The sequence below is a fragment of the Acanthochromis polyacanthus genome, chromosome 2, assembly GCF_021347895.1.
Source record: "Acanthochromis polyacanthus isolate Apoly-LR-REF ecotype Palm Island chromosome 2, KAUST_Apoly_ChrSc, whole genome shotgun sequence".
Lineage (NCBI taxonomy): Eukaryota > Metazoa > Chordata > Actinopteri > Pomacentridae > Acanthochromis > Acanthochromis polyacanthus.
Window position 1 is genome coordinate 43,746,215 of NC_067114.1, and position 23,940 is coordinate 43,770,154.

General features: G+C 42.2%; 1 protein-coding gene across 1 annotated transcript; it reads right to left on the reverse strand.

Moving 5' to 3' along the window:
* Positions 1-7,882: 7,882 nt before the first annotated feature.
* On the reverse strand, positions 7,883-11,936 carry chst1 (carbohydrate (keratan sulfate Gal-6) sulfotransferase 1). Its single transcript, XM_022208479.2, has 2 exons — positions 11,569-11,936; positions 7,883-10,088 (listed from the first exon to the last, which is right to left on the reverse strand). Exon 2 carries the CDS (start codon positions 10,040-10,042, stop codon positions 8,756-8,758), a length of 1,287 nt encoding a protein of 428 aa, XP_022064171.1. The 5' UTR covers positions 10,043-10,088; positions 11,569-11,936; the 3' UTR covers positions 7,883-8,755.
* Positions 11,937-23,940: the final 12,004 nt, after the last annotated feature.

Here is a 23,940-nt window from a genome sequence, read left to right on the forward strand (position 1 = left end):
CTTTGAAGGAAGAACAACGAGAGGCGCTTTGCGCATTTCTGGATGGTAAAGATGTTTGTGCTTTTTTACCTACGGGTTTTGGTAAGAGTTTAATCTACCAATTGGCTCCGCTCGTTGTGAAGATCCCGCGATTGGCTAAAAACAAACCTGTCAGAGGCGGGACATACTGTTGCATTGTCCAATCCGTGCCTCTTTCCTCCGAACGGATTTACATGGAGCGGTCCCAGATTGATATTGTGGAGTACTATCAAGTACTACACAATTATTAATCTGGCTATTGCCAGGTTAACATTTTGAGTCATTTTGGACAAATTTTGGAAAAAAACTTGTTTTAGACTCATTTTGGACTTGGATGGATGTTCTCCTGCATGTTTACTGTGATCCTGACCAGGACTACTAGTGAATGCATAGTCCTGACAGTTATCATATCTGGCAGAAATAATGCACAAACCAATGAAATTTAGTCTCAAATTGAATTTCTCTTAGCTACGGCCAAAGTCTTAGGTGTGATGTTTTCCTCCTGACATGGGCTGCAGATAAATAATCACTCCTAATGCTCATTTTTGATCGCATTGCACTGATATACAACTGTTTTCCATGACTTATAGCTTTTTTTTGGTGCTTCTGACTGTTTGCAACTAAATCCAAGCATAAAAGCAAATGAAATCAATAGAAAGACACCACCACTTTACACAGTGTTTTACCTATATCTGTGGTACACAGTGAATCATGCAGTAACACATAACCTCTTCAAGCCTTGCATGTAATAACATCCATTGTGAAAATTGCTTTGTCTTTTTTTTGCATTCAGCTCTTTAAGAGACATTTCGTCTACGCTGCAGATTCCGCCATGAGAGCAAATTAATGGGAGGCCCTAAAATTAACGGACGAGAACGTGTGTTTAGGAGCTCTCTGGAGTAGGTAAATCTGAGTTGTGGGAAGAAAACATGATACCGTTCTCAACAGAATCATGTTATCGTTGCAGAGATATTAATCTTTTACACCGTTTCACGTGGCCTCAGAGATCTTAGACGGCAGCGGTGTCGAGGAAAGAAGGCAGTAAATCTGAAATAAGTAAGCTGGATGTTAAATGGGAAACCGGTTAAGGTCTTCATGAAACAATTTTATGCCAACCGACAATAGCAGTGTTGACATATTTTAGTGTGATTAGTGTCTCTATGGATTCCAATCTAGTATTTTTATACCTGGAAATTTTCTTTTTAATGTTGCAGATCAAAATCGCATAAAAGCAAGGAGAGAAAAACAGTCCTAAAGATATCAAATCTATTATTTTTTCATGATATGGCATTGCAGGCTGATAAAGCTCTTACAAGATGAATCTGTGATGTTAGAATTAGAGTTTTATATAGAGAGTTGTCTTTTGGAACAGCCTCAAGGCCCCACAGAGGATGCCGGTATGTTGAATAAAATATCAGTCTAATACAAAAGCCCTATTTATAGCCGATATTGAATGCAAATAAAACACACACAAAGGACAGTACTCGTGCCAGTCTATTCTCCAGAGCTGACAGGGTGGAAAAGAACATATGTTGCAAGTCGGAATTCTACACGTCGGGGGATTTTCGCTTTTTGAGAGAAATTGACAAACATGTCTGGTGAAAGCTGTGATGCAAAGCCAAGGCTAAAATCTATGCGCGGCAGGCTGCACAACTCTGCAGATAACGCGCCGCAGCCGCTGCTTATCGCAGCCAGGATTTATGAGAAAATGCTCTCTTGCTCCATATGTAGATTGGAAAAAAAGAAATGCATTTTGCACAAAAGGTCACATGGGAGACCCCTCATGACTGGGATTTTACATGAAATCGTATTTTACAGGTCTGTACCGCAGCCTTGATTCACCGCTTCATCACAAAGAGCTCTGATTTACAACTGCAAAGTCTTGAGAAAACAAACGTACTTTTGGTAGTCGAGAGTTTGATCAGGATTTATGCCTCGCAGCTCTCTGCCCAGGTTCCGTTGCTTTGCGCATGAAGTTTCCAGCGGCACGCATTTGCAACTTTTACTGTATATATGCGAATAAAAATGTCACACGGTGTCAAAATTGAGCTATTTCCATGTTTCTTTCTATTCCCAGTGCCCCCAGAGTCTCGTGCTTGTTTGCTTGTGCACGAGTGTGTGTCTTGTGAGCGTCTTATTTCAGTTTTTCAGGCCAGCCGAAGGGAGAATTTGAGCAGCGCGAGAGCCACAGCTGACCACAGTGACGTAAGCTGCACTGACCGGCCTGACCGAGGCCGCGAGCGAGTATACACACCGACACACACACACTCTCACTCACCTATAACCACATTTCCACGGGGGAATTAGCTATCAATGGCTCCTCAGTGTGAATGCGAGAGCAGAGAGAGAGCAGCCTATGCTCGCCAGTTGCAGCTGCAGCTCCTTGCATTCAAGGGACCTGCTAATATTTGCCAGCTTTTTCTTTCCATTTCGAAATAAGTTCATACATGCCGGAAGATTTGACGCTTTCATACGTTAAATCTTAAGTATGAAAATAAAAATAGGTAAGCATGAAAAGCAATTTATTCAATGATCATATGACAAGTTGTGATATTTCATAGCATTTTCAGGCTTTGAAGTGTCTCATGCTTCGTGCAACATCCAGTTCATCCCCCAACAAAACACTCGCTGGCAGATGCCAGATGACTTTGTGTGCTAAAATGAGCTATAAATATGACTTCAAAATGGGAGTTTAATCAACGCAGTGTCAAAATTTTACTTTGGGGACACGATTTGAAAAAATTATCTAATTAATTAGAGACTTTGTAATTAATTAATCGCGGTTATTGACATTTTTTTCTTCTAGCAACATTTGACACAATAAGGAAAGCTTTTCAATTGAAATAAATTTCGGTTGACGACTGAATTGATGAATAGGCGTATACGTGAATTTAAACATCAAAAATGTTTATGTTTCATTTATTTTTATCTGCACTTTTCATCTGTCTGCTACATTCAGGGATTACTGTAAACTCAACGTGCAATGACAGCGATTATACTCAACATTTTCAGACTTTTTATAAGTACTTTTAATGTCTTGAAAAGTGGTCTATTGTGGGATGGCTGCACTGTTTGCTGGTACCAGGACTGTCATAGTTAAGGTATGGAGCATCACCCCAGAGCTCATTTGCATAAAGTAGTTTCTTTTATGCAATTGCAGTGTAGGAAGCGGAGGTCTGCCGCATCGCTAAATTTTTGTTAAACGTCTAAACTGGCTGTCATTGAACTGAAACGAGCACAGATTCAGCAGCTTATTTCTCGCTTCAAATGCTTTCAGAAATACTTGTTGCTGAACAGCTTGTGGACAAAAAGAGAAAGTTTGTGACTGAGCCACCATGTTGGTTCGACGTTTCTGCGCTGATTCACTCATTGCATCCTGCGCATCTTCTTCGCAGCTGGGAAACAGACTTTCGGTTCATTACCGCCACCTACTGGGCTGGAGTGTTCATCAGTGTTTCCAGTGTGCCAGAAATTAGGGAAGTGTATTTTCTGTAATTTATCAATCATAATTAATGCGTTAAAGTCACAGCCCTACAAAACTTCAATACTCAGAGGGATACAGGTTCCAAATTGCAGATAATATTTAATTTCTTTAAGCTGCTCTGCCTATTAAACCTAACACTGAATCTCTAACTACACAGTGACCCGGTTGCTACGCCTCCGTTATGCTGCCCTGCTGACAGCTTCAATTAAGCCTCTCGTCGTACCACTTCTGGCAAAGCCCAGCTCGCCAAAACTCCTGCTTCCTTTCCAGCAGCAATCAAAAGAAAAAAAAAACAACTTGGACAACCTGTGCCAAAACAGTTGAATAAGAATATCACATGATTTTCACATGAATCGTTTTGATTGCACCGCTGAGCTCAGTGCTGGATAAAAAAATAAAAAAATGGAGCAGTCACCTGAGCAACAACTGATTGAATCACCGAGGCTGCTCAGATGGAGCTGGGAACGGCATGAAACATCATTCACAGAGGTGACGTGTCGAGGGGTCGCGGATGACTCGTTCGTTTCTGTACATGGAAATGCAAAGCCGCCGTTCACGTCAGCAACAGTGGCACATGCTTAAGCGCTGCAGTTCACATGATTTGTTCAATCCAGTGGGCTTTCAACACATCATAACAAGACTACATCCTGCTAAAACACACTCACAAAGACAAAAGCAAGATGTGCGAGCAGCAGATTTTCACCTTTCTTTTTGTTGGAAATGTCACTTTTATTCCTTCTTCAACAACATTCTCTTTCAGCTCACTAGCAAGTGGCTACCAGGAGATGTTCTTCTTCTGTCAGCACTGCAAAAGAAGAGGCAAACGTGTCTCATCTGCTCCGTCATGCAGTCACACCGGGTCAGATTATTAAGGTCACATTATGAGGGGCAGAGAGGGAGACTGGCAGAGAGAGAGAGAGAGAGGGATTTTCTGTGACTTCTTCCAGGGGCTTGTGAACCATATGTTCAGCCCTGGGACACAATAAACAAGACGAGGGGCTCAGCGACACACCGACACATGGGAAGCAGGCTGCAGACTGTGTGCGGGGGTCAGACGTGTGGTGGAAGAGCAGCGTTCCTGACAAACTGTCACAGTCTGCCGTTAGAAACAAGGAGGAGAGTAGAGTTTAATTGAGAGCTCCAGTTCAGACATGTGCACGTCCGGATAGATACCGCTCAGCTGCGAGGTTATTGACGACCTGTCCGATGATGTTAGCGTCCTTTGTTTTACGGTAAGTAAATGAGATATAAATGACACGGCAAAAATACAGTCCAGCTACGCTTTCCAGAGGCCGGCCTTGCTGGTTGCTTTCCCTGGATCCATTATAGGCCAGTAAAGTAGTTGAACTGGCACTGTGGACTTGTTAAAGACTGATCTAAGCTTCCGAAGTGTTCTATGATCGGCCTCCATTTGATTTTATGTTAAATTTTGAAGAAATTGCTCACTTTCTGGCACACAACGTGGGATTAGAGCATCGGTGTGAAACATGCGGCCCACAGGCCCTCCAGAGGGTCCAATCCAGACTGCGAAATGATTTTGTAAAGTGTAAGAACTACAGAGAAGACATCACCTCCAAATTGTAAATTTGTGAAACTATAAATTTCAAACAATTTCTAGACCCTGACAAGTTGTTTTCATCTTAAAGAAAATTACTAGATTGCTCATTGTTCTTTTGTCATTTTGTGTCTCGTGTTTGTAACATTTTGTCTTAATTTTGTTGTTTTATTGTCTGACTTTTGGCGTTTTTCTCATGTTTTTGTCATTTTGTTTCTCATTTTTGTTTCGTTTTTTGCATTTTGTGTCTTTTTGTCGCTTTGTAACTTTTTGGCCAATTTTTTGTCTCTTTTTTGTTTCGTGTCGTTTGTCTCAATTATTTTCACTTTGTTTTCTCGCTTTTGCCATTTTGTGTATTGTTTTTGTCAGTTTGTCTCATTTTTGTAATATTTTGTCCTGTTTTTGTTGTTTTTTTGCTTCTTTTTGTCTGACATTTGTCGTTTGTCTCATGCTTTTGCCGTTTTCTGCTTCTTTTTTGTCTCGCTTATGTTTTTTGTCTTACTTTTGTTATTGTGTGTTTTGCTTTCTTTATTGTTTTGCGTATCGTTATTGTCGCTTTGCATCTTGTTTTGTGTCATTTGTCGATTTTTTGGGTTGCTTTCTAACTTTCTGTCTAATTTTCTGTCTCTTTTGCTTTCAGATAGTTCATAATGTTTTGTAAAAAGATAATTCCTTGAACGTGAACATTTTCAGTATTTACTTTTTTGCAATAAACAAATGAAAAATTTGGAGTTGTCATTATTATGCTCTGATTTTACTGGTCCAGTCCACTTTACATGAAACTGGGCTAAATGTGGCCCCTGAACTAAAATGAGTTTGACACCCGTGGATTAGAGGATTGTTTCTGCACAGTAGTGGCAGCATGATTACTGAATATTGGTAAAAAAAAAAAAAAAGCAAAGATTTACTCAAAAAACTTGTTTTAAAAGTACTGCATGGGGGATTTTGTTATCGTGACACAGCCCTAGACTACCTGTTTCCACTTCCAGCAGAGCTAAGCTCACCATCTGCTAGCTGCAGCTTCATATTTAATGTGAAGACATTGGAACGATATCGGTCTTCTCTCTGACAGAAGGCGTATTGCCCAAAAAAGTCAAACTAATCCTTTAATTGCTCGAAGAAATCACACAGCTTTGCATTCATTCCTACTTTTTTTTTTTAAAGAAAAGTTTTTAAATTAAAAATATGCCAAGCACATCCAGAAGATTCAGAGGTAAAGTGAAAAACAGAGAGTGAGCAGTGCAGCAAAAGAACAATCCCCTGAGATCTCTGTAAGAAAGAAAGAGGTGGATGATGGAGGAAGCACAGGCAGGAGAGAGAGAGAGAGAGAGAGAGAGAGAGAGAGAGAGAGAGAGAGAGAGAGAGAGAGATTGCCTCCAGTCTCGGCACAGAGGAGGATCAAAGGTTTGTGCTCTGCATCTCAATGGACATCCGGTCACCAATACTGATGAGCCCGGGTGTGTGATGCTCCATTCACAGGGTTTATATCTTATGGGTAAACAAGTGGCATGCAAATAAATGAGCATGTCAACCACACAGTTATGCATCATGGAAAGCAAAAAAAATCTGCTTTGTGAGATGCTATATTCATAAATTCCCTCCAAAAAATGCTTTACATTTTTGTCTGATTGACAGCACTTTGATCTCTACTCAAGGTATACCTGCATAGTTATTAGATGTACAGTGTGGTTCGGGCTTTGCAGAATTAAACATAAAACCTCAAAGTCTTAGGGGATGACAGAGGATCTTAAACCCATGAAAAATATATATGATTTAGCCTGTAGTCACACAGAGTGCAGTTATTAGTGTTTTTATTCCTTTAAAGTGACATTTTTTCGTAATAAAGCAGCAGCAATAACTAATTCTGCTCTCGCTGTCTGCTTTGTTTTTGTGTATGTGCCAACTTTTAAATCCAACACGTTCATCATACTGGGTTCACCATGTTTACCAATATCGCTGCGGAAGGTGTTTACTTTACATTTTATAGGTGCACTGCTGACAGTTTTCTCGAGCCACGCGGTCCAAAACAACATTCCCTTTAAGCTGCTACAGTAACAGAAGGAGATTTAAGGAAAGGCGGCACGCAGCATGAAATGATCACTCTATTCTGCACACTAACTGGGAAGACAGTTTGCCCAACTAACCGCCGCATAAGCTGGTAAACACGGCTTGAAATGCACAGGGGATGTTTACCACAATAAAAGTTTGTGCCAGTTGGTGGCATCGAATCCGTGCTTGTTTTTTACAGCAATAATGATCAGAAACTCCACAAATAGTGTCAAATGGCTTATTGTATTGTTAATTTACATGGAATAACAGTGCCAACTGCTGTGTTTTGTGTTTGAATTTGGGAAACATTTGTTTCTCTTTGGAGAAAAATAAAAATAAATCGCATAAATATGTCCAGTGTTCAGTGTTATTTTAATGTGCTGTGTCTTCTACTCTTAGCATTGCCTGGTTGAAACTGTCCATCAGCTGCTAACATACATATTTATAAACATATAATAAAAGGTTTTGTCCCAGATTATGGGCAGCCATTACTGTAATGCTCTTTGTATGTGATCTAATGTAGATAGACTTTGTAAATATGGCTGCACTGTACAGTACAAGCTGTGCACAAATCCTGTAAAAAATTGTAATGTGCAGTGCAACCTGTTCTTCAAAGATGTAGCTTCCTTTCAGTTATGAATCTTTCATCTTCCAGATAAACACAGATGCAACATGTTCGGTCCAGAGAGCCGTGCTATACTGAGTCTTTTTGCTCGGAAACATTTTCGTTTCTGAGGAAAACCTTTGCTTTTTTTAACTTAACACTACCAACGGACAACAGTGTCATAAACATTTTAATTGAAGACAGAACAGGCCGTGTAAATTCCACACCTTGAACAATTGAGAATAAATGGACTCTACAAATGAAAACATAAATAAAGTGATAAATTAAACAACGGTTCTTCATCAGAATGCTTCAGTGTCTGCTCAGTTTAGAACCTACATTGCATCTACATCCATTTTCTTTTAAATCATCTTGTAAAAATAATGAAGATTTCAGCATTACCTCTCATTAGTGCGTTTGTCTACCACAGATGGTTGTAAATCCTCTGATGAAACACTCGTGACCTCCGATGGGATTCTGTCCCTTTAACTTGAGAGCCTATTAATTGTCTGCAATTATCCTTTGCAAGCGTGGCATCTGTCAGAAGTATCTCCTCTCTTCCCACATGGATAAAATGCCATAGCGGTAAAGGTTGACTGCGACATTCACTATTTATTGCACAGTAGGGCTTGTACAGTCAAATTTTGCCATCACAGGTCTAAAAAACAAACAAAAAAAATCATGTCTGCTTTTCAGAAACCCTCCCAACTCCCGTATTCCCAGGGCAACATTTTACTTCTGTCGAGACAACATCTTACACACAGGAAAATAATGAAGACAGTGCCTTAAATTTTTGTCCTATTCACGTAAAAAGTAACTGATGAGACATTTGTAAACTAGCTTGTTCGATTACTTTGTGTTTAAAATGTGCTGTTCTGTAACATTTGGGGGGATCATCCACAGTTCCCTTGGTGCATTCAAAATATCTTTAGTGCAAATTTTCAAGAAACAAAATGACAGAAATGAAAACAAACAAACAAACTAAGGAACTCATAAGGCAACAATTATAAATATATCAAAAATAGTCATTAGAGAACTATCTTTGTTACAAAAACGGTACAAAAGTTTTGTCCTGTACCAGTGAGAGGGACATGTTCTTCAGTTCCTCCACTGATTTCACAGCCTTGTATCCCAGCTGGTGAAGTACTTTCTGACACACAGTCTGTGTGTATTCCACCATATCATAAGACAGTTTCAAACGCCAGCTCTCTGCGTTAGCCGCTGAGTCCCTCACTGTGCCAAACTTGTGTTTTGCTGAAGGCTCATTGCTGCCCCGAGTGTTTGCGTGTATCCAGTCTTCCACGTTTTTATCCATAGGCAGCCCCAGGTAGTCATAGATCTCCTTTGTCTTAAGAAGCGGATTTCGCGCCAAATCCTCATATCGAACCAACATGTATTTCCCTTTCAGCCAGTAGGGATGGCTGAGACCGGTAGAAACAGAACTGAGAAAGTCTTCACACACAACTGTGAGCTGACTCAGGTCTAGATTATAGGGCCTCCTCCCCGTGGCCCTCCAGATGCGCCACAGACGGTATGTATCCCTGAAGGTCTCGATCCGTGAGGACAGGATACCACGCGGGTCTCTGACCAGTTGAATCACTTTGATGTTCAGCCGCGGGTCTTCAACCAAAGCTCGCAGGTCTCCGATCTCCGGCACCCGGACGATCTTGATCGCCACGTGTCGCTTCTCTCGGCACGCCTCCGTCGCCAGGGTCATGTTTAGACTCGCACATTTCTTGACGCAGTCGCCTTCCTCCACGTTAACGTCAGCGGGACCGAAGGCATCGCACACGGGTTGCTGGCACAACGCTCGGCTGGCACCGCGGCGGAACAGTTTGTCCGTGGTGTGATTCATGGGTGTCGGTTTGATGTAGCTCTCCAGGAAGTAGAGGTCGCAGCCGTAGAGGCTCCTCAGAAGGTCCCGACTGGCGCCCAGCATCACGCGGCGGTCGGCGGCGTTGCGGCTGTGGGACAGTCGAGGGATCAGCGTGGTCTGGACGTGGTAGAGAGGCTCGAACAGGTAGAAGACCTCCTGGTGCTGGTTGAGCAGCTGGCCGACGAACGAGGAGCCGCTGCGAGTGGTGGCCAGGACCAAAATGTGGGTTTTCCGCGTGGCGTTGATGGAAAAGTAAGGGTAGTCATCGCAGCCGCCACTGCCCGACGTTCCCCGCTCAAATGGAGGCTCCGTCTCCTGGCCGCCCAGACCGCAGTTCTGGGGGCTGGGCAGTGGGCACAGCTGGAAAGGCTTGGAGGTGAGGGTCCGGATGGCCGTGTACTGGATGGCAATGGAGGCCAAGGCCAGCAGAATCACTGCCTTCCAGGAACATTGCATGGCTGAACCACTTCATTTAGACACAGCGGTCCATGCCAGGTCCTCCCTGCAAACACAGAATGGTTGGTCTTTATATTCTTGGAAATTAATTTGTTTATTTTCTCATCAGCTTAGTTTTTGTTCACCTAAATATTCTCCAACTAGGAACATCATGCGCTGCTCTAAAATGCCAAATTGATATATGTTTACAACTAAAGCGACGCAAAGTAAACTGGAGGAAGAAGAGCATAACAATAAAACGTAATTTGAACACAGCAATTAACAGCAGAACAACTCATATTGTGACAGATTTTTATAAAACAGGATGAGTCATCAGTGAGTCAACTACGAGCACAATGCAGCCTATAAGTGGTTTCTGATTCAAGGACCAAACTATATTTCGATTGATTTCGAAAGGCTTGAAGATTAATTTTATGCCAAATATGCAGGGAACAAGTGCAGCGCTTCATAAATGAATGGTGAAACCAGAGTGGTGTGGCTTAATCGTTCAATCTCCTGCTTCTTATCCCAGTGCTTGAGTCAAATATATGAAAATTAATACAGATAAGTAAGTTCTGAGGCTGTATTATCCAATCAGCTGACTGCCACTGCATGAATCTCAGAGCTCAGACCACAGCGGCGTGCGGACAGTATTCAAATATGGCAAAGAAGCGTTACAGGATTCTGGTTTTGTTCCTTATGGCTTTGGAAAAAAAGTTCAAATCAATACAAGGCACGCAGAATACTTCGAGTACTGCAGCACATCCCATTCATCCTCCCTGCTCTACGACTCTTCTATCACGCCAGCATCTAATTCAAGGACCTTGTTTGGCCTGATTGGAGAGTCTGAGCATTGTGCTGTGTACCACTTGTTCATGAAGGGAAGAGGGCGAAAAAAAAGGCGTCTCAGCCGACTCTGAGAGGTAAACAATACTTCCGAGCTTCGCTGCCAATGTCACGTCAAGGGGAACTGGTGCCGTAAGTGAGAAATTATTTAAAAACCACACAGAAATCTGACCCAGGAAGGATTTTTTTTTGTATTTAAATGACACTGGGATAGACTGAGAGGGGGGCCTTGATATTGGGAACTTTGATGGCGTGAGTCAAGAAGCCATGCAAGAGGAATAACACATGCAAGCAGAAATGTTAAGAGACTTTAAAAAGAACCCCTCAGATGTGCAGAATTGAAGCAGATCGTGTGCATTCCCTGCGTCTGGATTGAGAGACTACAGCTGATGCTGCTCCACAGCCCCGCAGAATACTGAAGCAACAGCAACACACATGTTTATAGACAGCATCAGAGCATTTCTTCTCAGAGACATTTTGAATTAAACAGGCCCACTGACTGCAGCGAGTTTTTCCCCCCCTTCTCCCAGCTATGCAGACATCCTTCCACCAGACCAGCGCTGCGATAATAAGACAATATAGCAACAAACGCATCCCACCCAGCCGCAAGTCCCCAGAAACACCAACTACACAGCAACAAAGCGGTGCGATCTGGTGAGCCAAACGAGTAAAAAGGGAGTAAAGGAAACAATCTTGTGTACCTTGTTGGTAGTTGGAGTCTCCTCATGGTGATGCGTCCATGAATCACGGATGGCTTCGGGTTTTTTTTTTTTTTTCCGCCGTGCGCTCCGGTCTCCGGCTCGGTTAGGGGAGAGGAAATGCGCCTGGAATATATTCCATGGATTGAAACGGGGCGATGCGAGGCGGTTTGGAGAAGGGGAGGAGGATAAAACATAAAAAAATAAAAGTGTCGGGAGTGCAGGAGAGCGGCTCTGTTTGTCACCGAGCGGCAGTCAGCCACGCAGCCGGGCGGGGGTGAGAGTAGAACCGGAGAAAAGCGACGGCCGGACTCCCCCCTTTAAATGATGCGCAGAGGCTGAGTGTGAGGTACACAAGGAGCGACTGTCTGGACCACCCCAGTCCCCTCCCCCTTTCCACCTGCCTCTCTCTCTCTCTCTCTCTCTCTCTCTCTCTCTCTCTCACTATCCTCCCCCTCCTCACCCCCCCCCCCCCCCCCCCCCCCCCACGTAGGACACAAGCAAATCAAGCCCCCATTCACCGACTGAGCGCCAATGTGGCACCGAGTTCACATCATTTCATTTATGCAAATGTTTGATTTTGCCTACTATTTCTATTTCTTTTTTAAAAATAGATTTCATGCAGCAGGTTATCCCAGATCACAGCTCTGATTAAAAAGCAAAAAGCGTGACTGGAAGTGGGTTTAAAGAGAGAGGTAAAAAAAAGAGAAAGTTTCTCCTCCTGACTTTGACGTGAACTCGTCAAATCAGCGTCATCGCCCGAGGCTGTGTGATTCTGCAAAGCTCTGTCTCCAGGGCATCTGCAAGCCCACTTATTGATACAGCAGGAGTGGGCCGGCCTCTAATGAACGTGATGTGAGAGTGCACAACTGCACATACGGCTGTCTGAGGGGGAAAAAAGCAATCAGAGGGAGGATTTAGAGGAGGCGCTGAGGATGAGGAGGAGGATGCACAAGCAGGTAGACTCACGTTTTATTGATGGAACACACTCCAGCTCACTGGAGACAACCAGGTCTGCAAGTAGATAAAGCTGCAGTTATATCAAGAGTTATACCATTTCTCTAAAAACTTCTGAGATGCATAATATTTTTATTGAGATTTTATACCTGAATACAGCACAGATCAGATCAAATATTGGTTATCCAGGTTATGAAAATGTCTGGCTTCTGTTCATCCTCCTGGTTTATTGTTATTATTATTTTGATCTTTGTTCTGTTCAGTTTAGAATCTTCTTTAAAATCACTTCTTAAAACCCCATTTCCGTGGGCTTATTTTTAGGTGATGCTAATTTATTTCGTAATTTTATTTATTTTGTTTGTTTATTTTATTCTCTTTAATTCTTCATTCATTTACTCATTCACTGTCTATTTTTATAATATATTGTTGTAATTTATTTTTTGTTCATTTTATTCTCTTTGATCCTTCATTCATTTATTCATTTGCCATCTATTTTACCAAGTTTTTATTTCATTTTTAATTCGTTTTATTCCCTTTAATCCTTAATTTATTCACTCATTTGTCATCTGTTTTTGTCATCATTTATTTTTATTTCATTTATTTTATATCTTCATTTTATTATCTTTAATCCTTCATTTATTTACTCATTTGCCATCTAGATGTATCAATTTTTTTTATTTTATTTGTTAATTTTATTCAATTTTACCCTTTACTATTTTTATTTATTTATGAAAATTATTACTATTGCTTCTAGACCTGACTTTTTTAGTCTTATCCACTATTTTCTTTTATTCTGTTTTTTTTTAATTTTTTTTAATTTTTTTTTGTACTTATACTATGGCTTTATATATATATATATATATATATATATATATACATATATATATATATATATATATATATATATATATATATATATATATATATTTATTATCTGGTGTATTGATTTATTTTGAAAATCTTTCCCCATGTATTTCTATTTCTTCACTTTTCTCCTTCTGGTTTGGACTGACATTGACCGTTTGATGTCCAGTATTTTTCCTGAGATTCCTTCTTTTCTTTTCTTTGTCCTGCCATAAAACACTTTGTATGCAATGTTTTGTTTTGTTTTTTAAAATATGATATATAAATAAAGTTTTTGTTAAAAGTACAAACAATTTGGGCACAATCTTACTTTTTTGAGGATATACCTGTATTTTCCACCTGAAGCTGATTACTGATATCACTGATATATCCACATAACGTATATTTTTCATTTAAATGCAGCGGTCAGCTTCCTCCAGCAGTGGATTTAACTTATCATCATGCCGACTTTTACTGTAAACGTCTACTGGAAGCTGCAAACTTAAAATGCAATGTTTTTTTTTCAAATGTACAGATTCATTAAAATCAAGAAACTGACGTGCTGCGTTAGTTTTTATGTAACATTTTCACACTGCAGCCAACGTTGAGCAGCTTTAGCCAGCCTCAGCTTATCTGCCTGCCAGCGTCCATTCTGGTCTGAAGCCAACGTTTCATTTTAAAGGCTTTATCAGCTGCTACCGATGACATGCTGTTATCGTTCTGCATCCCTGCTGCAGACCGTGGATTTAAATCCATTTACTTCAAACATTTACAACTAAAGACACGAGGGATCGCTGTAAAAACCCTGATTATTGATATTTATAATCGCAAAATGGCCTAATAGCCGTCTCTGTTGGCTTAATAGAAAGTTATTGGATTTATTATTCCACTGAACTCTGAGCAGTTCGGGGCATTGTTTGCTTCTGTCATATTTTTTCTCATATTTCACTACAATAGAAAGTCCTGCACCAATCTGGAAACAGCACCACCATGACTAGAAGGGAAAAGAACTCAGAAGTGCCCTATGTGCTCTATTCCACAGTTATGATGCCATGAATCATTTTTAAAAAATGTAAAAAAAAAAAAAAATTGTTGAATTTCTTGGAAAAAATGTGCTGCATGTTGATTCAATTTTTTAAAAATGTTTTTTTGTAAAATAAATATTCCAAGTGCTCACGGGTGTTATGAATACTGGGAGAACATGGTGACTCTGCTTACTATAAATATTTCACTACTTGTATTTTTTATTTTTTCTCTCATCTGCAAACACAGCCTGCAGTTCAGCCGAGTTCAGTTCATGACATTTTATCAGATGATTTTTTGTATTATTACACAATGTGCTTTGTGCAAATGCTTTATTTTTTGAGAATTTTAAAACAAGGCATGTAAAATAAATGACTTTAATGAAAAATTGTGATTTATGGTGAGATTTAGTTCATTTTTCCAACTGAGCTGCACATCAGACATAGTTTATTCTTTGGAAACCGCTGCAAAATTGTCAAAAACTGATGATTTTGTTTTTGCAGCTCCTGATAAATGGCTGATTATTTTTAAAGTTTAAATCCTCATGAGATATAGGTTTCAAAGGTTTAATAAACTGCAGAGTTGGTGGATTATAAGAAAAGTGAGCACTTCCTTAATGAATTTATAAATAATGGATCTACAGTAAGATATTTTTCTCCAACATGGCAACCCAAAAGCTCTTCTTATGAATGGCTTTAAACTCACACAAATTACGAGGAAAAGATTTGTTTGGAACCATTAATAACATTATGACTTCCAACCCCTTTTATAAATGGTTCCATTGATGTGACCGAATTTTAGAATTTCTCTTGTGTTTTCAGTCTGGCTCTCTGTTTCTTTCTCTCATTTATGCAGGTTAAAAGCAATCATTGTCACGGTCGGATGAAAAGTATCCATCAAATGTCAACATCCCTTCAAAAGCCATTGTATTTTTGAATTGACCACTTAGCATTTCAGAGTTTCGTGTGGGTTTCATTCACCTGAATGGACTCCAGGATGTTTAACTGGCCATGAAATGAAAAGACCAAGTGCTGCTCATAGTCTAAGCTCAGATAGATTTTTATATGAAGTTGAATGACTCCGGTTGAAGCAGGTAGATACTAAAATTCACCCCGAGATGCTGCAGACTCTGGATATTGATGAGCTGATGTGTCCCCAGTTCCATTTCACCAAAATGTTGAAAAAGCAACCAAAATTTTGGCACCTTTTATTGAGTCTAACTGCTGTAAGCTGGGCTACTTCTTAAACTATGGTGCACTGTACACAAATTAAGACTTAATTTACCAAATTTCAAGCCATCTGATAACTTAAGCTTGTTGCTGTAGAAGTATGTTGTTCCTATATGTGACCAGAAGCAGCTAAAGAGTGGTGCACTAAGGGTAGAATTAGAATAATACAAAAACTAAGCAGTAATATTTGGGAAAAAAACTGTTTGAAAGATTTATTTTAGTGCAGGTTCTACAGGTGCATTTACAATTACTGTGATAATTTAAATCGTTTACTGTCATTAACTAGCAATGTGATAATAAAAATGTGAACTAAACCAGTAGGCAGGAGCGGGCGCCTAGGCGTGCCGCCCCCTGGTGGCGTAGACTAGCTCTGGGGACGTGGAACGTCACCTCACTGGCGGGGAAGGAACCTGAGCTGGTGCGGGAGGTGGAGCGATACCGGCTAGATATAGTTGGGCTCGCCTCCACGCACAGCAAGGGTTCTGGAACCAGAATCCTGGAGAGGGGTTGGACTCTCTCCTACTCCGGAGTTGCCCAGGGTGAGAGGCGCCGGGCGGGTGTGGGGATACTCACAAGCCCCCGGCTGAGCGCCGCTTTGTTGGAGTTCTCCCCGGAGAACGAGAGGGTCGCCTCTCTGCGACTTCGTGTTGCAGGTGGGAAAACTCTGACTGTTGTCTGTGCTTATGCGCCGGACAGCAGTTCAGAGTATTCGGCCTTCTTGGAGTCTCTGGGTGGGGTCCTGGAAGGGGTACCGCCCGGGGATTCCATAGTTCTCCTGGGAGACTTCAACGCTCACGTGGGCAACGATGGAGAAACCTGGAGGGGGGGTGATTGGGAGGAACCTGCCCGATCTGAACCCGAGTGGTGTTTTGTTATTGGACTTCTGTGCTAGTCATGGTTTGGCCATAACAAACACCATGTTCGAGCATAAAGTTGCTCATAAGTGTACTTGGTACCAGAGCACCTTAGGCCAAAGGTCGATGATCGACTTTATAGTCATATCGTCAGACCTGCGGCCGTATGTCTTGGACACTCGGGTGAAGAGAGGTGCAGAGCTGTCAACTGATCACCACCTGGTGGTGAGTTGGATCCGATGGCGGGGAAGACTGCCGGACAGACCTGGTAAACCCAAACGTGTAGTGCGGGTGAACTGGGAACGTCTGGCGGAGGACCCTGTCCGTAGGGTTTTCAACTCCCACCTCCGGAAGAGTTTCTCCTGCGTCCCGGGGGAGGTTGGGGACATGGATTCTGAGTGGTCCATGTTCAAAGCCTCCATTGGAGAAGCAGCTGTTAGGAGCTGTGGTCTGAAGGTCACTGATGCCTGTCGCGGCGGCAATCCAAGGACCCGCTGGTGGACACCAGCGGTGAGGGAGGCCGTCAGGCTGAAAAAGGAGACTTTTCGAGCCTGGTTGGCTCGGAGGTCTCCTGAAGCAGCTGACAGGTATCGGCTGGCCAAAAGGGCGGCAGCTGCGGCAGTTGTGGAAGCTAAAACTCGGGTGTGGGAGGAATTCGGGGAGGCCATGGAGAAGGACTTTCGGTCGACCTCGGGGAAGTTCTGGCAAACCATTCGACGCCTCAGGAAGGGGAGGCAGGGCTTCGCTCAGGCTGTGTATGGTCGGGGTGGAGAACTGCTGACCTGTACTGGGGATATCGTCGGGCGGTGGAAAGAGCACTTCGAGGAACTCCTGAACCTGGTAAACACGTCCTCTATGGAGGAGGCAGAGCCTGAAGACTCGGGGGTATCTGCGTCCATATCCGTGGCAGAGGTCGCCGAGGTAGTTAAAAAGCTCCTCGGTGGCAAGGCGCCAGGTGTGGACGAGATTCGCCCTGAGATGCTGAAGGCTCTGGACATTGTTGGACTGTCTTGGTTGACACGTCTCTACAATGTCGCGTGGGCATCGGGTACAGTACCTGGGGAGTGGCAGACCGGGGTGGTGGTCCCTATTTTTAAAAAGGGGGATCGGAGAGTGTGTGCCAACTACCGTGGTATCACACTTCTCAGCCTCCCTGGGAAAGTTTACTCTAGGGTGCTGGAAGGGAGGATTCGGCCGATAGTCGAACCTCGGATTCAGGAGGAGCAATGCGGATTCCGTCCCGGTCGTGGAACAGCGGACCAGCTCTTTACCCTTGCGGAGCTGCTGAGGGGGTCATGGGAGTATGACCTGCCAGTCTACATGTGTTTTGTAGATCTGAAGAAGGCGTAAGACCGTGTCCCCTGAGGGGCTTTGTGGGGGGCACTGCAGGAGTATGGGGTCCGAGGCTCGTTGTTACGGGCCATTCGGTCCCTGTACAACCAAAGTGAGAGCTGTGTCCGCATACTCGGCATTAAGTCAGACACGTTTCCGGTGGGTGTTGGACTCCGCCAGGGCTGCCCCTTGTCTCCAATCCTGTTTGTGGTTTTCATGGACAGGATTTCAAGGCGCAGTCCTGGTGGGGAGGGTTTTCGGTTTGGGGGCCTCAGGATCGCTTCTCTGCTTTTTGCGGATGATGTGGTTTTGTTGGCATCCTCAGACCATGACCTCCAGCACGCACTGGAGCGGTTTGCAGCTGAGTGTGAAGCGGCAGGGATGCGGATCAGCACCTCCAAGTCCGAGGCCATGGTTCTCTGCCGGAAACCGGTGGAGTGCTTCCTCCTGGTTGGGGGGGAGTTGCTTTCCCAAGCGAAGGAGTTTAAGTATCTCGGGATCTTGTTCACGAGTGATGGGAAAATGGAGCGAGAGATGGACAGGCGGATTGGTGCGGCGTCAGCAGTAATTCGGGCGTTGTACCGAACCGTCGTGGTGAAGAGGGAGCTGAGCCGTAAGGCGAAGCTCTTGATTTACCAGTCCATCTACGTTCCAACCCTCACCTATGGTCATGAGCTTTGGGTAGTGACCGAAAGAACAAGATCGCGGATACAAGCGGCCGAAATGAGCTTCCTCCGTAGGGTGGCTGGGCTCAGCCTTAGAGATAGGGTGAGGAGTTCAGACATCCGGAGGGAGCTCGGAGTAGAGCCGCTGCTCCTTCGCATCGAAAGGAGCCAGTTGAGGTGGTTTGGCCACCTGATTCGGATGCCTCCAGGGAGACTTCCTCTGGAGGTTTTCCGAGCACGTCCGTCTGGGAGGAGACCCCGGGGCAGACCCAAAACTCGCTGGAGAGATTATATATCTCGTCTGGCTTGGGAACGCCTCGGGATCCCCCAGGAAGAGCTGGAAAGCGTCGCCGGGGGGAGGGACGTCTGGAACGACCTGCTTCGCCTGCTGCCCCCACGACCCGGCCCCGGATAAGCGGAGGAAAATGGATGGATGGACTAAACCATTTTCAAATCCTGCACGCAATGGAATTTATTACACATTTACATTTAAATCACATAATCACTGATGGGGAAGTGCTTCTTTCAGAGTGTTAAATTCATTATACTCACAACTACTACAACTGTTACAGATTCAGTACTGAAACACTACAAATACACATTTTGACCTGCATTCTGGAGGTAAAATGTAAAGTTTTTCTTGGCCAGAACAGTTCCTTTCTTCTTGTTGCTCATCCTCAGCAGTGACTTCTTTGCATGACGGCCTGATTCACGCAGTCTCCTCTGAACAGTTGATGTTGAGGTTTGTCCGCTACCTGAACTCTGTGAAGTATTTATGAGGTGCTGTTAATTTTGCAGTTTCTGAGAGTGGGAAGTCTAATGAACTTTAACTCTTGGCTTTTCTTTCCTGGGGCGGTCCTCATGAGAGCCAGTTTCATCAGAGGGTTGGCGGTTTTTACAACCGCACTTGAGGAAACATTTACACTTCTTGAACTTTTCTGAATAGACTGACCTTCGTGTCTTAAAATAATGATGGACTGTCGTATCTCTTTGCTAAGTTGAGTGGATCTTGCCATACTGTGGATTACAGCAGTAGTAAAATAAGACTATCCACTGGGTACTGACCCTACCTCTGCACAACACAACTGATGGCCTCAAGCACATTAAGAGGGCAAGAAATTCCACAAACGACCTCATGAAGCTGCCAAGAGTGTGCAAAGCTGTCATCAGAGCAAAAGGGGACTAGTTTAGAGGATCTAAAATATAAAACATATTCTGATCTAACACTTTTTGTTTAATAGTTAATGTCACAGGTTATTGACTGTAGAGAAGTGCAGCTCGTATGATTTGTTTAATATTGTAGCAACATGAGAAAATGATTGATCGACAATAGAGGCGGTTCTATGTTTGCAACACAAGGATTATTAGCAATGCTAATGTTTAAATCTAAAACAGTAGTTTTGCTATTATTATTTCAGTTGTGTTGTGTTTGAATTTTGGTTGGTGAAGGCGGTTGAGGTGTTTTTCATTGTCTGTGTAGTTGAGAGCAGGTTTAGCAAGCAGTGGCCACCATGACAGCGACTTCTGGAGGGTTTAATAGTGTCCAATTATTATCAAACAGTTGGAGGATTTCTCAAATATATATCCACATGTTTGAAAAGGTGGAAATCCTTCTCTGTAGGAGACTCTGTATTTTACCTAGCTTAACATTTTTTCAAGATCAAATAAACATTAACTAATAACACCATGTTTCTGCTGCATTGTGCCTGATGATGTGTGATATAGCGTTATTTACGAAGGTAATTTAATTGGTTTTCTACATGTAAATATGCATGAAAAATCCAGTAAAAGAAGATATACATGGTCTCATGTTAAATCAAGGCTAGACAGTGTTTTTCGCGAGATGATTATTTTCCATTTTCTACTGCCCAAGCTGACAAAGTATTAACTTTTTTTTTACAACATAATCACTCTGTCAAGGAGGCGATTGACGTCTGTCTGTCTGTCTGTATGTATGTCTGTATGTATGTCTGTCAGCAACATTACTCAAAAACAGACAAACGGATTTGGATGAAATTTTCAGTGAAGGTCAGAAATGACACAAGGACCAGCTGATTAGATCTTGGCAGTGATGCGGCTTATAGTCTGGATCCACGGACTTGTTAAAGATTTCTGTATCATTGTGAGATAGTGGAACAAAGCTACATTTCAGAGAACTGATGTGACATCTTCACATCTGAAGCTCAAGTACTTCAACAGTTGATCCTGGAAGCTTTCAAGCAGCTCCTCCAAAAGATAAAATGAAAGTTGTCCACACTTGTCAACTTCATCAAGAAGACGAAGACCATCATAAACACCGAGTGTCTGAAAAAAGTCTACACACAAAGCAGTAAAACACAATGCTCTGCAAAAACTTCAGTCACTAAAAGACAAGAAGCTAAAGTCACACTAAAAGCGCTAACAACAGCACACACGTTTCCTTGAACTAAGCAGTTTAATCCCCACCAAATCATTGTAAGATGGATACAAGAAAAGGAAAACCTAACTACAAGACAAATTTCAGAAACAAAAAAACAAGTGAAGTATGAGGTATAGCACTGAAAAAAGTCACAACAACCTGCCAGCTGATGATCACATGATTGTGATCCTACTACAAATCTACCGCTGCAGACTTATCAGGACTTATCTGAAATGATACAAGGAACAACCGATTAAACTGTGAAGGTGTTTCCGAGTCCCATAAATTCCCGCCGCCCGCTACATATTTAGGTCACATGATTTGGTATCCATATGTAACGTACATATGCAGAACACGCCTGTGCTTAGCGGAAGGCCACTTTGTTTGTAGGTACATCTATATTAAATGGTGCTGTGATTTCTGCCATAATGTTTTTCAAGATTTCAGTCGTACAAAATGATACAACGACTGAGCAGCTTTGGCGGAGTGCTGCGCTTAGTGCTTTTCCGTATGTGTTCTCGCTTCATTTTGATGTCTTCGAACCATTGAAGGAGAAGGTGTGTCCAAACATTTGACTCATACTGTTTGATATAGCAAAAGCAGAAAAACACAACAAATAATATGTGAATGGATGCGTTTAATTAGTTTGGCAGTGACCATGGTGGTGTCACTGCTCCTTGCATAACATACATTCTGTTCACTTGTACACATCACATGCACTATCGAAGGCAATCATCTGCTCCAGCAGCTCTTTGATTGCATCTGTTTTTGTGAATGTTTATGGTCACATTTATTCTCGCTTCTCTTCCCCTGAATGCTCTGTGAAGCTTTTCTGGTATTGCCTCAACCTTGCAGATGAAAGAGTCCTGTAGCGGTGCCACCGGGAGGCCGGCGAGGCTGCAGCCGTAGAGCTCCGATTCCACGGCCATCCCCTGAGCGCTCCTGTCATTGAACCCGGCTTGTGGAGGCCTTGTCGAGGGACGCACTCCCACACCGGAGCTGGGCATCTGCTGCAGCGCGATAGCCTTTCAGCACATTATCACGTAAGGCTATTCTTCTCAAGCACGCTATAAAAGGATTTGTAATAGATTCATAACACGCCAGGCTAAATAATGTGTGTAGTGGTGGTGGTGGGGGTGCTGGCTTTGTTCTCACCCTGCGTCGTCTTCATGCCAGTGTGCACATGGCGACAGAAGCTGTTTTTTTTTTTTGTGTCTGGCGTTTTTCATTCACAACTTGGAACTGTGAGCGCACACGGATTTCAAGGGATTGTCTTGTTCTTATTTACAAAATAGGAGGGAGGCAGATCACAGAGTATCTCCAGGTATTACAAACCCGTGTGCTGCTATATTGGTAGAACATCTGACAATCAGTTTTTTCTTCAATGTAACATTCTTTTTAGTGTTTGCTAAATATATTGTGGATCATTTTTCCCCTTTTCAACGCCCTGAAAAGAGGTTAATCTCCAACCACGCACAACATTTCCGAACATTTTGTTCTGCGTGAACACAAACCAGCACAGAGCTTTGAAAAATACAGATGTTTTCTATTTTCATTACACTAGTTTACATTTTGTACAAAGTCATTTCTCAGACAGCCACTCGCGAGCAACACAGCTGTTAATTGAGCTGTACGTAATCTGTGGAAATCAACATTCCTGGCTGTGGTGGAGAAAACTGCATCCAGAAGTCAAACACCATCAGTTGTGTCCTTCATGCTGTCACTCCCGTTGTAATAAACTGTGTCTTGAGTAAAACTTATTGACTGCAAAGACAACAAGGCAATGGTTGAATGTGACTTAATGTCAAATAACAACATGACAGATGCTTCAAATTTTGAACCAAATTACTAGTTTTACATTTTTTACAAGATCAAACACACATTACATAATTAAATCTAACTATTCATACCATTTTCTGCTGCATTGTGTCTGATTATGTGCGTTATATCACTGTTTACTGAGGGAATTTAAATGGTTTTACACATGTAAATGCTTTTTTAAACATGAAACATTAAACAATGTTAAATCAATGCTAGAAAATGCACGTTTGTGAGATAACTCTTTTCCATTTTTATACTGCTCAAGCTTGCAGAGTATTGACTTTAAAAATATATATACATATTTTAAAAAATAAATCATTTATTTAAAAATGTGGTCATATGTCATTTATAGGTTTTTCTTATGTAAAGTTACCTGTGAAAAATTCTACTACATTTGTACGATAGCAGCAGATTCTTTGACTTTAAAAGCAAAATACTAGTTTACAAAAAAAATTACATAATTAAATCTAGCTGTAAAAATTGGTTTTGCTGCATTGTACCTCATAATAATAATACATTTTATTTGAAATCACCTGTTTTGGCACTCAAGGACACCTTACAAACATTTCCATATATACACATTACAAATTCAGAAATCATTAAAAACAACAGAGACAGGGCAACTGGCATCAGATGGAATATACAGTGTTGAAGAGATGTGTTTGGAGTTGTGATTTGAAACGGAGGAATGAGTCCACGTTTCTCTCATTATGTGTATTACTGCATTATTCAGTAACGTTTACAGGTTATTTTTTGGTTTAACACTTGCAAATATCTTCCATTAAACATTAAAAAAATCCAATAAGGAAAATATATATTAGCTGATGTAAAATTAAGCTAGAAACTATTTTTATGAGATGATTATTTTCCATTTTTTCTATTGATTCTGCTGGGAGAGTATTAACATTTCTTGTATAAAATAAATGCATTTATAAAAAAAAAAGGTCTAAACACTATTCTGTAGATTTTACAAGATTTTTATATAAAGTTAGTCATAAAAAAGAATCTAAAATTCCATCCATTCATTTTCTTTCGCTTGTCCGGGGCCGGGTCACGGAGGCAGGAGGCATAGCAGGTCGTTCCAGACATCCCTCCCCCCAGGCAATACTTCCCAGCTCTTCCTGGGGGATCCCGAGGCGTTCCCAGGACAGACAAGATATATAATCCCTCCAGCGAGTTTTGGGTCTACCCGGGGGTCTCCTCCCAGACGGACGTGCTCGAAAAACCTCCAAAGGAAGTCTCCCTGGAGGCAT

Coding starts and splice junctions, on each gene's coding strand:
- chst1 (XM_022208479.2), bottom strand. CDS start 10,042: ATGCAATGTTCCTGGAAGGCAGTGATTCTGCTGGCCTTGGCCTCCATT.